This window comes from Somniosus microcephalus, chromosome 14 (assembly GCF_052327205.1).
Source record: "Somniosus microcephalus isolate GS21.2 chromosome 14, FLI_Smic_1.0, whole genome shotgun sequence".
Taxonomy (NCBI): domain Eukaryota; kingdom Metazoa; phylum Chordata; class Chondrichthyes; order Squaliformes; family Somniosidae; genus Somniosus; species Somniosus microcephalus.
This window is the reverse complement of record NC_141000.1, coordinates 88340713-88354412: the sequence shown is the minus strand read 5'-3', so window position 1 is coordinate 88354412 and position 13700 is coordinate 88340713. Positions and strand designations below refer to the sequence as shown.

Here is a 13700-nt window from a genome sequence, read left to right as displayed (position 1 = left end):
GCACGCCTCCAAACCCGACTCCACGGGTCAATGAAAATCGACCCCTAAACAAAAAATAGTAAGGTTGAGACAATGGGCTGAATCTTGACAGGGGCAGGCTGCGGCGGTGGGGGGGGAGGGGACGGATTTTCTGATACCTGGAAGTCCAGGTTTCCCTGCATGCTGTGGAGTTTAGCGTGCATATGTTTGTAACAGCAGTTTCCCTGTCCAGAAGTCAGCCTGATTGACAGGCTTGGTTTCCAGTAAGGCAGGGAGCAAGTTGCCTGCTGCTGCTAGTCAGAGCATGGGGGAGGGGTGTCCGATTCCTGACCCGTGTATGGTGGTGCGGCGGGGGGGTGGTGTGGAAAGAGCTTGGGGGACCAGGGGGAAGCACTTACTTTCTCCCCGAAGCTGTCCTCGCCTCTCTTCAGCTATCAGGTTACCCATGGCCTGGGAAACCTGGCCAGCCAGGGTGAAATATTTAAAAGTTTAGAAGAATGAGAGGGGATCTCATTAAAATTCTGACAGGGCTAGACATACTGGATGCAGGGAGGATGTTTCCCCTGGCTGGGGGGTCTAGAACGAGGGGTCACAGTCTCAGGATATGGGGTAGGACATTTATGACTGAGATGATTTCTTCACTTAGAGGGTGGTGAACCTGTGGAATTCTCTACCACAGAAGGCTGTGGAGGCCAAGTCACTGAATATATTTAAGAAGGAGATAGATAGATTTCTAGACACAAAAAGCATCAAGGGGTATGGGGAGAGAGCAGGAATATGGTATTGAGATAGAGGATCAGCCATGATCATACTGAATGGTGGAGCAGGCTCGAAGGGCCGAATGGCCTACTCCTGCTCCTATTTTGCTATGTTTTCTATGAAACATGCAAAGTAGGTTAAATCAGAAGCTGCCAGCCACCCGCCTCCTGGAGCAGATTGATGCCCGCCCCTTGTCCCACCTCCGTTAAATCTGGAAGTGGGTGGGTTGGCAGTGGGGTTTGAGATATTTAAAGTTTTAACATCTCACCCGGCCCCAACCCACCCTTTTTTGGGCATTAGGATTCAGCCCAATGGTTCATAAAAGCAGAAAACATGCTTTTATATTTTCTTAAATTCAGTAGGTTGACTAGCAACATTTTAATTTTGAAATGAAATACTGGATCACATTATTGTAGCAGATTGTATTCAATACCAAAATTCACATAGCCATCAGCACGGCGTTAAAAACTGATTGATTTTATCTGCCACCATTACATTTTGCGATTTTTATGCAACAACCGAAATGTAAATTGTACAGGTTTCTTAGGTTTCTGAGACCTTTGAACACAGCAATTATGGAGAAATGTGATGCTTAGGGATGTACAATGAGAAATTCTAGCGATATTGTGGAAAATTTTTGTCCCTCATTATAACTCACCCTTTGGCTCAATATGTCTAGACTATAAAATTTGCATTTCAAGGTTTTACATCTTGTGTTAATCACTATCTTTAACCTAACTTTCTATGTTTTATGTAACATAAGATTTTAATTAGCAGGCTGATGTACTCATCAATTTGGATTGCAATAATACATTATAAAGAGATTAAAGATTACAAGAGTGACACAGTTGCATATTCTGCTCACCTTTGACCGTCAACCTCTAAATAATCTGTCACGCATAATTCTCCAGTCCGTGAAGGTCCACCCAGCTTGAAATCTTTGAAAAAAATGCTGGCTCTAAAATGTTCTTGAACCTACAGCATTGAGAAAAAATAAACACCAGGGTTTGTATTCTGCCAGATTCTCTGTTCTAAATAAGCAGTAAAGTGACTAAGTGAAACAATATGGTCGGAATTTTCCCATCAAAAAATGGATGGGTTTGGAGCGTGGGGGCAGTTAAATTGCTAAAAATGTGAATCCCGACCTGATCCTGCCTCTAATCCGGCCACTTCCAGTTTTCCCGGAAGCGGGACAGGGAGTGAGCAGTTAACCTGAACCACTGGAAGATGCAGACCTCAGCTTAAGATCACACAATTATCCGACAATGCAGTACACCCTCAGTACTCTATGACAGAGTCAGCCTCGGATATTTTTCTGAAGCTGGGGTGGATACCCATTGTCAAACCAATGTGAGGAAGCTAACTAATAGACTTAGCCCATCTGATATGGGAAAGTAAGATACTTTCACTGGAGACAAAGTTAAATAATATAAAGTTAGATTTCCCAATACTGCCCCTTTTCAGTAGTAAGTGGCACATTTTCACCTCAGACTCGGCAGATTGTGGGTTCAAGTGCCAATCCAGGACTTGAGCTCATAATCTAGGCATGAGTTCAGTGCAACACTGGAGCAACGCTGCATTGTTAGAGGTGTAGCCTTTTAGTTGAGATCATAAACTGAGGCTATGTTTTTCTATTTCGTTTGATGGGACCCATGGTACTATTTGAAGAATAGCAGGGAGTTCTCCCAGTGTACTGTCAACATTTCTCTCTCATCCAACATCACAAAAGAAATTACCTGGTCATTCATTCACTTGCTGTTTGTCGGACTTTATTCTCTTTTCTTCTTAGGCAGTCCCTCGGAACCGAGGATGACGTGCTTCCGCACTAAAAATGAGTTCTCAGGTGACTGATGAGTCCAATGTGGGACCTACAATCTCTGTCACAGGTGGGGCAGATGGCGGTTGAAGGGGTGGGTGGGTGGGGTGCTTGGGTTGGCGTGCGCTCCTTCCGCTGTTTGCACTTGGCTTCTGCTTGTTCCCGAGTGTTCGGCGCCTTCCCGGATGCTTCTCCTCCACTTTGTGTGGTCTTAGGCCAGGGATTCCCAGGTGTCGGTGGGGATGTTGCACTTTTTCAAGGAGGCTTTGAAGCATTTCCTCTGCCCACCTGGGGCTCTATTGCCGTGCCGGAGCTCTGAGTAGAGCGCTTGTTTTGGGAGTCTTGTATTGGGCATGCGGACAATGTGGCCCGCCCATCGGAGCTGATCGACCATGGTCAAAGCTTCGATGCTGGGGATGTTGGCCTGAGCAAGAACACTGATGTTGGTGCGCTTATCCTGCCAATGGATTTGCAGGATCTTGCGGAGGCAGCGTTGGTGGTACCTCTCCTGTGCTTTGAGGTGCCTGCTGTACACGGTCCATATCCCTGAAGCATACAGGAGGGCGGTTATCACTACTGCTCTGCAGACCATGAGCTTGGTGCCGGCTTTGAGGTCCAGGTCTTCAAACACTCTCTTCCTCAGGTGACCGAAGGCTGCACTGGCACACTGAAGGCGGTGTTGGACTTTGTCGTCGACGTCTGCCCTTGTTGACAGTAGGCTCCCGAGGTATGGAAAGTGGTCCACGTTGTCCAAGGCCTCGTCGCGGATTTTGAAAATTGGGGAGCAGTACTGTGTGGCGGGGGCAGGTTGGTAGAGGACCTTTGTCTTATGGATGTTTAGTGTAAGGCTTCAGTGAAGATGTTGACGATGGTTAGGAGTTCGACCGAGTGAGTGCAGATGCAAGCGTCGTCTGCATACTGTAATTCGACGACAGAGGATGGGATGACCTTGGATCTGGACTGGAGGCGACGGAGGTTGAACAGTTTCCCGTTTGTTCTGTAAATTAGTTCCACTCCAGCGGGGAGCTTACTGAGGTTGAGATGGAGCATTGTAGCAAGGAAGATCTAGAAGAGCGTTGGTGCGATGACACAGCCTTGCTTGACCATGGCCCATACGTGAATTGGGTCTGTGGTGAATCCGTTGGTCAGGATCACGGCTTGCATGTCGTCATGAAACAGGCGGAGGATGGTGACAAACTTTTGAGGGCAGCCGAATTTGAGGAGGACATTCCATAATCCCTCACGGTTGCCGGTGTCGAATGCCTTTGTGAGATCAAAGAAGGCCATGTACAGCGGTTGGTGCTGTTCCCTGCATTTCTCTTGTAGTTGACGCGCGGTGAAGATCATGTCCATTGTGCCCCTTAGTGGGCGGAATCCGCACTGCGACTCTGGGAGGAGCTCTTCAGCCACTGGGAGAAGGTGATTGAGGAGGATTGTTGCGATGACTTTCCCTGTGGCAGACAGCAGGGAGACTCCTCTGTAATTACCGCAATCGGAATTGTCACCTTTCTTGAAGATGGTCACGATTACGGCATCTCTGAGTTCCCCTGGCATGCTCTCCTCCTTCCAAATAAGAGAAATGAGTTCATGTATTCGCACCAATAGTGCTTCTCCGCCATGTTTTAGCACCTCGGCAGGGATTCCATCTGCTCCTGAGGCCTTGTTGTTCTTCAGTTGTCGGATGGCCTTTTCAACTTCCTGCCAGGCTGGGGTTGTGCTGAGGTGGTAGCGGGTAGCATGCTACGGGATGGAGTTGAGGACACTCGCGTCGAAGACAGAGTCTCGGTTAAGGAGATCTTTGAAGTGCTCCTTCCAGCGGGCACTGACTACCTCTCTGTCCTTGATGAGTACCTCTCCGTTCTTGGCCCACTGTGGGGTAGGACCTTGGGTGCTTGGGCCGTAGGTGGTCTTAACTGCGCTAAAGAATCCACGCATACCGTGGTTGTCGGCTAGCTGCTGGATCTCCTGCGCTTTCTCCACCCACCATCTGTTCTTTAGGTCACGAGTTTTTTGTTGGACCTTGGCCTTCAGGCATCTGTAGAGCTGCTTTCTTGCTCTCGAATTGTGTTGCCGTTTCCAGATCAGGAATGCCTTGCGCTTACGGCTTATTAGCTCCTGGATCTCCTGGTCGTTCTCGTCAAACCAGTCTTGGTGTTTCCTGGTCGAGTGACCGAGCGTCTCTTCACAGGTGCTGATTATGGAGGCCTTAAGTGCAGACCAGGTGCTGTGGACACTCTGTGTCTCTGAATCACTGGGAGTCGTCAGGTTGGTTGTGAGGCGCAGGCTGAATAGGGCTTTCTTAGCAGGGTCTTTGAGTGCTCCAGCATTAATTTTCCTGCGGCATTGCTTCTGTTGCCGCCGCTGTTTTGGGGCTACGTTGATGGAGATGACAGAACGGATTAGGCGGTGGTCTGTCCAGCAGTCGTCAGCTCCTGTCATGGCGCGGGTGTTGCGGACGTCCTTGCGGTTCCTCGCTCGGACGATGACATCGTCCAGCAGATGCCAGTGCTTGGAGCGAGGGTGTTGCCATGAAGCCTTGTACTTGTCTCTCTGACAGAACAAGGTGTTGGTTATGACAAGGCCACGTTCTAAGCATTTTGTCAGGAGGAGGGTACCGTTGGAGTTGGCTTTCCCTACCCCCTCTCTGCCGATCACACCTCCCCAGAGGTCTGAGTCCTTTCCAACTCTGGCGTTGAAGTCGCCAAGGAGGATCAGCTTGTCGCCCGTTGGGACTCGGGATAGGGATTGTTCGAGGCTGGAGTATAATTCCTCTTTGGTCTCTTCTGTGGCTTCCAGTGTTGGGGCGTACGCACTGATGACCGTAGCGCACTGGTTCCGGGCTAGGGTGAGCCGAAGAGTCATGAGGCGCTCGTTTATTCCACAAGATGAGTCTCTGAGACATTCAACTAGCTCATTTTTTATGGCGAAGCCTACCCCATGGAGGCAGCGTTCTTCAGGTGTGCCTTTCCAGAAGAAGGTGTAACCACCGCCTTGCTCCTTGAGCTGGCCTTCCCCTGCCCGTCAGGTCTCGCTTAGGGCGGCGATGTCTATGTTGAAACATCTGAGCTCCCAGGCAACGATAGCAGTACGGCGTTGCGGTCTGTCGCTGTTGGGGTTGTCCATGAGGGTCCTGATGTTCCAGGTCTCAAACTTCATTTTAAAGGGTGGAAGATGCCTGTGCGTGAATTCTTTTAACGTGGGGTGGCCGTTGCACACCAACTACCACATGGACTTCACAGAGCAAGGTCTTGGTCCAATGGCAAGGGGATCCAAGATGATTGGAGACCAGGCTCTGCTACATCGGCCTAGCACACACACACAAATATACTCCTACTGTCCTCATCCTTCCTTCCCGCAGGTCTTTATTGTGTACAAATTGGCTCCCAGGTTTTCCTACATCACAACAGTGACTGTGCTTCAAAAATAAATGATCAGTTCTAACATGCTTCGGGACATCCTGAGAATGTGATAATGCGTTATACAAATACAACTTCTTTTTTCCTTATTTCTTAATTGGTCATTCATCTCACTTCCTGTTTGTGGGATTTTGATGTGGGTAAATTGTCTACCACATTTGCCACACACATTTAAAATATGTTTTTAATTCATTTATGGGATGTGGGCGTCGCTGGCAAGACCAGCATTTATTGCCCATCCCTAATTGCCCTTGAGAAGGTGGTGGCGAGCTGCCTTCTTGAACAGCTGCATTCCGTGTGGTGAAGGTACTCCCACAGAGCTGTTAGGTAGGGAGTTCCAGGATTTTGACCCAGCAACGATGAAGGATCGGCCTACATATCAAAGTGATTACACTTTAAAAGTAATTCATTGCTGTGAGGCACTTTGGGACATCATGAGGACATAATAAGATGCTATAGAAAATACAAGTTCTTTTTGGACTGAACAAACATACAAAAAAGGGTGTTATACCCCTCGCAAGGTAAAGCTTATAGCACGGGCATTTTTAGAACAGATACTACTTTTTTCTGTATAGAAAAGAATGTGGGAATTGCTTCCAGCTTTCCATTTATGTGAGTTTGTACTCAATATAGAATCACAAGAACTGATGGTTGAGTATTTTGCCTCTATTTCGTTCTTCCCATGCTGATGGGACAGACTATAAATCCTATAGCATTGTGAGCCTGTAGGTACAACAGAACCCTACAATTGGGAAAATTGAACTTTGCTTTTCAAAATGTTTAGGAGCCTGTGTCCTCACTAGTTACCTTCAAATTCCACGTACAATTGATTTCTTCTTGATGGCCGTTAGAATAATTGGGTGATGTGAAGCTTCCACTTGTTCCAGTAAGGACACCGCCACACTCTGTAAAAGGAAGAAAACAGATACTTATATCCAGTGATTTTATGCTGTTCATTTAGCCCTGCACAAGTGACAGGAGACCCTGCCGCTAAAAAGACTTGGCTTAGAGTAATTACAACAGAGACCACTGGCAGTGATGTAGGTCCTTCAAAGTCAGCTGTAGATAGCAGGGCTTCTGTACGCCCTGCAGCTCCCATCTATGATGTTCTGCACCTGCGGGAATCCAACAATTTGAGAAATCTCAGTGCTTTCTTCCTGCTTGTTAGCCTCTATAGGGAAGCTAATGATATGTTGTCAACTCGCAACAGTGCGTCAGTGACCTGCCACATCACTGTGTGATCAGCAAACTGGCTGCTGTTGCTGATTTCACCAGAAACAGTTTGGAAGGAGCCAGAGGTATAAAAGTTTAAGCCACGGTGACCTTCACTGTCACAGGCAGTGCATGTCCTGGTGTTGAGCTCCAATTCTTGCTCAAACAAGTAGCACAGATAAGTGACTGTCTCCCTGTTGAAACACAGCTGCCTTAAACACTACTCCACTGGGAGATTCAGGTACCATGTTTCGTTCCTGTATACCCGCATGCTGTAATGTCTCCTGCCTCCTTGTTGTCTCCTTCACCCTCTTCTTGCAGTCTGTGCAGATCTTTGCTGCCTTGCTTGCTGCTGCTCCAAGGGTAAGCCCAGCAGCATTCTCCTTTTCAGCAATTGAGAACATGAATTCCTGTGAAACAGTTCCTGCCCTCCACAAACTCACTCTGCAAAAGTATCTCACAGACAAAACACTTGTCAAAACAGCTGAAGACTTGTCCCAGAAGCACCCTGTAAGCCTAAAATGACTAACCAAAGACTCACCTTAATGGAGATGACTATCCCTTTAAATACCGTTTGTGAAAACTGCTTGCTGACTGTTTCCGCCACGGTTTGCTGGCCGGGATATGGAAGTGATGTTTCAAGCAAGCACGGACACCAGTCTAACAAAAGAGTCCTGATTCAGGAGCCGAATGGCTGGTGGGCGACCGTTTGAGCTTGTCGCTTGCTTTGGCTCCAGCACGATGCATTTACACTCCAAGTTAAAATCGGCACTGGGATTTCAGGTATCATCTTAATGGAGTGGTACAAGGCAAAGAGGGAGATTTGCACCTAAAACGGACGGCAAGTTGATGGAGCAATTGTTCTGTACACCATAGACTGCACGCCCGGAGCCCTCTGTGCTGTCCATCACAAATCAACATTGTTTATCAACAGGAATAGCTTCCACTCACTCATTGTTCAACTTGTTTGTGATCACAGGCTGCGAATTATACAGACCTGTGCTCGATTTCCTGGCAGTAGTCATGACGCTTTCATATTGCGCCAGGTCTCAATACCCCCTCTGTTTCACCCAGACCATTGGGTGGCAGGCAGGCTGCTGACAGACAAGGGCTATCCCCTCACCAACCGGCTCATGATTCCTCTAAGGAATCAAGGCACAGATGCGGAGCGCCGATTTAATGAGAGCCATGCAGCAACAAGGATTCTGATTGAGAAAACCATTAGTGTCCTGAAACAACAGTTCCTCTGTCTGGGTAGCTCAGTACAGTCCAGACCAAATGTCAAGATTCATAATAGTTTGCTGCATGTTCCCAATATTGGAAGGATGAGGAGATGCAATATAAACTAAATGGTACAATTTTAAAGGGGTTCAGGAACAGAGAGTCTTGGGGGTTTATGTATAGAAACCTTTGTAGGTGGCAGGACAAGTAAATAAGGCTGTTAAAAAATGGGATCCTTGGCTTTATAAATAAAGGCACAGGGAGAAAAATTCAGTTGGTTTGTGCCTCCCATTAGCGCCTTAAGAGGGCGCTAATGGGGCGCAAAGCAACTAGCGCCCGTGCGCGGCGATGTTTGCGCCGCTCACGAAATTAACTAGACATTTTGCGGCGGCGCTAAACACTACCGCCACGATCTCCTGCGCCAGCAGATCGTGACGTCAGTCAAGTGTGCAACACCCCGGTAGCGCCCCGGACCGGATATTGAGTGGCGCCCCCCGCCTTACTGCCTGCCGCTAGCAATGACAGGTTGAGGGGAGCGTTTTGCAGTCAGGAAGGGACTGGGGGAGCGCTATTTATAGGCGACCGTTTCCTGCCTTTTTTTGTTGGTGACATTTTTGCACCACGCATTCTGAGAGAGAGAGAGAAACTTCTGGAGAGATTCAACGCTATGTGAAGGGGTTTTGGGTACTGAGCAGCACTTTGCAGGTTCATTTTGATTTGCCCTTCCTTGTATCAATTTAGAAGAGATTGTGGGGACTGCACTCTGAGCTCTTTCCCTGGGTTTCTCCATTGTTCTTTCCAGCAGATTTGATGTACAGGTCTCTCCAGGCCGAGATTCAAGGCTGCAATGAGCAGGATGTGGATGGAGAGCAAGATCGACCCTCCCCTTTAAGAACTGACCAGCGCCATTGTGTCTGTGTTCCATTGCTGACTGACATCACATGAGCTTCGCCAGCGCTCTGAGGTAGCGCCTCGCTCCTCGGCCTTTGCACCTTAAGACAGGTGTGAAGCGCCTGATTTTGCGCTCCAATCACCTCCAGGGGCAATAAAAGCCAAGTTTGCAGTCGGAGGCAATAATTAGCACCAGGCGCTAATCTTTGCGCCCGGCCAATAGTTGCGCCCCAAATGGGGCGATACTGAATTTCTCCCCCATAGACTACAAAAGCAAGGAAGTTATGCTAAAACTTTATAAATTGCTGGTTAAGCATCAGGTGGAGTATTGTGTCCAATTCTGGGCACCATACTTTAGGAAGGATGTCAAGGCCTTGGAGAGGGTGCAGAGGAGATTTACTAGAATGGTACCAGGGTTGTGGGACCTCAGTTACGTGGAAGGACTAGAGAAGCTGGGATTGTTCTCCTTCGAACAGAGAAGATTAAAGGGAGTCTTAATGGAGGTGATCAAAATCGTGAAGGGTTTTGATAGCTTACATAGGGAGAAACTGTTCCAAGTGGCAGAAGGGTCGGTAACCAGACAACACACATTTAAGGTAATTAGGAAAAGAGCCAGAGGTGAGATAAGGAGAATTTATTTTACGCGGTGAGTTATTATGATCTGGAATACATTGCCTGAAAGGGTAGTGGGCCAGGTTCAATAGTAACTTTCAAAAGGGAATTGGATAAACACTTGAAGGAGAGAAAAGTACAGGGCTATGGGGAAAGAGCAGGGAAGTGAGACTAATCGGATAGCTCTTTCAAAGAGCCGGCATTGGCATGATGGGCTGAATGGCCTTCTTCTGTGCTGTAAGATTCTATGATTCTATGATGCAAAGGGGAGATGCCTTGGTGCTTCCTGAGGAAGAAGAAGTGGAGCAGGACAGTGAAGAAGGGGACGAAGAAACCGGAGGATACAGAGACCCAGCAGTGCTGTGAGCTGCCAGAGCTGTAAAGCAGCATATTATTGAGGAGAGATTCTCCTGAACTATCCCACCCCTTCCCAGAGCATCAACACTCCCTTCCTTCCATCTGACCCAGTCCTGACACCGACCATATCAACGCCCGCAAAATGTACAAGTTCATGGGTGTTCTGTTTACATCACTAAGATTATAAAGACCAACAGCTATACCAAGACAAAACATATTACTTCACTACTCAAAAGACTGTAGTCTTGATTTGACAAGTGGTTACATGACATATTCTAGTGCTCCTATGGCTACAATGTGGGAAGTGAAAAGCTAATGAACACCCACTAAGGGCATTTCAGATAACTGTGGTTGGTGACCTCGTGAAGCTTTGTGTTAGACATCCTGGAGGGATATATGTTGGACCACTTGGGAAGTTAAAAGTTTAACAGTATCTTAAAGCAACAGGCTTTAATGTCATCCTGTTTATATCCGAACATAGATAATCTGTTTTCAGAGGATTTGGGAAATAGATACATCATTCTGACGTTTTCCTTTGATGCAGTTAAAATATGGTGTATAAAGGATCATGGTTTTTAACAGTGTCTCAGAGTGTACTCGAAAGATACAGAAACCAGTAAAGTCACTCTCTGTATAAAGTTAAAGGCCGATCACCTTAATGTGCATCAATAAAATCTGTTCCATATACTCCACTATGAAGTCTCATGCTTACTCGAAACGTGTTGTTGTGAACCAAAGGACAAGGAGGTTGCTTAACACTCTAGCCATTCAAAACCCGGCTGCAGACTGCTGGGACTCGGCTACTACCAGGGCAGAGTCTGGCCCAGCTGGCTGTCTGGCACCAACAAGGGCACTGGTTGAGTGGCTGGCGAGGAAGCAGGCATGCTGTCATCCTGAGAGAGTACAGCAGGTCCTCTCCCATGGAGCCAATGCCACTCTCAGGGAGCTGCGCCTCAGCACTGTCACTGTATGAGAACAGAGCGCAGGTATGCTGGGAGGCTCTCAATGCCTATATCCACACTGTTCTTCAGGCTTTATAAATCAGAGATGATGGACCCCAGAGCCAAGATGGCAGCAGTCTGAGCTTTCATCGAATCTCTCATCAAAGGCTCCATCGCTGTTGGGCCCCCTGTAGCGCTCACACAACTGATTACTCGCTCCATGGTTGATGACATGATCTCAATGCTGTGTGAAAGACAGCATACATGTTGCTGCTGGACTCCACCATGCTCTCCAACATTGTGCACAAGCTTGCAAGCAGGCAGTCCAGTGCACTTGGAATGTCTGTGTGTATTGCCATCAACCTTCTTATGTATGGTGGGCCTATGATCTCCTCATCTGTACCCTGTGGAGCAGGGCTAGAATGCAAGCTGCTTCCTGGGCTGTCCTTATTTCCCTGCCCTTGCTCCGGTGCATTTGTGCTGAGTGCAGCTCCATGTGCAAACCCCTCTAGGCTGCCCTCTGAACTGTGTAGGATGTCAGTCTTTGAGCTGGTGTCTGCAAGTGTAAGGTCAAGTGATGCTTCCTCTTCTGCGGTGCTGCCCTGTTCTTCTGCTCCCTGAGGGCTGTGTGGAGCTTCTGTATCGGAAATGGAAGAAAGGGTCAAGGGTTAGCATTTAATGGCATGGGTTAGCAGGACAGATGAGTGGCTTCTGACAGCAGCAGCAATCTGTCATGCGTAGCGTGTAAGAGTGAGATTTAAGGGAGAAGGGAAGACGGTTTAAACTCAGCAGGATTTGTCCTCCAGCTTCTGCAGATGACACGCCCCTGACACACCCCATGCCCACGTTCTTCATTCCCTTCAAGTGGGGTCAGCACATGAATGAAGCCCTCCTCTTGTGACTAACTGCTTCCTCTTATTGTGCGCTAGCTTAACTAAGAATAGTGAGAAGTTTTGAGGATTTGAGAAGTTTTGAGGACGTGCATATCAGGGTAGAATAGTATTGCTGATATGTGAAAGATGGCAGAGGTGTGAGAAGATGAAGGAAGTAATAGTGAGGAGAGTAGCAAGTGCAGAGTGCTGCAGTAGGAGCATGAGATGGTGGAGTGAGGTGTGCTGCAGTGATTGCAGGAGTGTGTTGGTAATCAGGGAGGGAAGGGTTGTGAATGCTGGGGCAACTGGTAATGCAAGGTTTAGCAGAGAGTAATGAGAGATATGAATTAGGAGGCTTACCTTGGCTATCCTTGTGAGTCCATTGAACTTATTCCTGGATTGCAGCCATGTCCTGGGGGGAGGGGGGGTGGTGGTGGGAGGCGATACTTCTGGCACTGACCCGCTTTGCCACCTCTGCCCACTCATGTCGGATAGCTTGCCTGGATATCTTCCTGTCGCCTGGTGGATAGAAGATGTCCCTCCTCCTGCCGACTTTCACCAATACCTCCAATGCAGCATAAGAAAAACGGGGTCTCTTGCTGCTTCTCCTGTGCCTGCCTTTCTGCCTTTGTCCACAATCCTCAGTTATAGTTGCCTGCAGTCAAACCTCTGAGGTTTAAAAGGTCCAGGGTGCATTTAAATAGCATCAGCAAAGTGCAAAACCAATGATGGGAAACCTAAAGAAATGCATTTTCTACAGAAAGAAAAGAACCTTTTAACTTTCCTTACCTGTCATTGGTACCTGAAGAAATGTAATTGAATATTGTGAAAGATTACACCCTCCTCTCGGGTTAAAGGTCACTAACAGCATGTTCCCAGAAACAATGATCTCACTCGTAATGGATAGACCAATTTGACTGAACCTGTAAGCAGAAATGTTGTATGTTAACATTTTGCTTTTCGAAGTATTAATTTTTTTCTACAGTAATTTGTACACTCAGAAAACAAAATAAAAATAACTTTTTAAAACTTCTGGAGTTTGCATGGTGATGGTGTGGGAGTAGGTCAGAGGAAATTCTGAAGTTGAAAATCCGTGATGCAATGTATTATGGGGCACGTTCATCTTACTTGAGAAACAGTTGGAAATGCCATCCGGTATGATTCTTATTTTATGGTGAAATGTAGGGTGTTTTTTAATAATCAGCGTGGGCCTTTTGGGGTCCAATACAATACTGTTACCAGGACTAAAATGGCATGTCGTCCAATAGTGAAGTTATACTCCAGTATTTCATGGGGATTGACAGTTTCATATTGGAAGATGTCATACCTTGTGCACCCTAATTCAAACACAAATTTCTAATCTGTATTAAAAACAGCGGGGGTCATTTTTACCTTTACTGCTTGGCCAATAATTTGGCAGAGGGGATCGGTCGCCTGTTGTAAAACCGGCCTGATTTTCACCCCATTGAAAGAAACACTGCCCCCCAGTAAGATTCACAGACTGCCCTCCCCCAAAGCTGAGTAAGATGCAGCACCTCCCATCCACCATACTGAGCAAGGATCCAAACCCCTCTCCCCTCGCCAACCCCCACCCTCCCACCGCCTCCAGTAAGCAAGAATTGCA

General features: G+C 47.5%; 1 protein-coding gene across 1 annotated transcript in view; it reads right to left on the bottom strand.

Annotated features, from left to right (window-relative positions):
• The window catches only part of LOC147107671 (suppressor of tumorigenicity 14 protein homolog), an 83064-nt gene that overhangs the window by 12314 nt on the left and 57050 nt on the right, over nucleotides 1-13700 (bottom strand). The window contains exons 8-10 of the mRNA XM_086006897.1: nucleotides 12866-12999; nucleotides 6778-6875; nucleotides 1604-1713 (exon numbers count right to left, since the gene is read on the bottom strand). Coding sequence (XP_085863023.1) covers nucleotides 1604-1713; nucleotides 6778-6875; nucleotides 12866-12999 — 342 coding nt within the window. The remainder of the gene's footprint in view (nucleotides 1-1603; nucleotides 1714-6777; nucleotides 6876-12865; nucleotides 13000-13700) is intronic.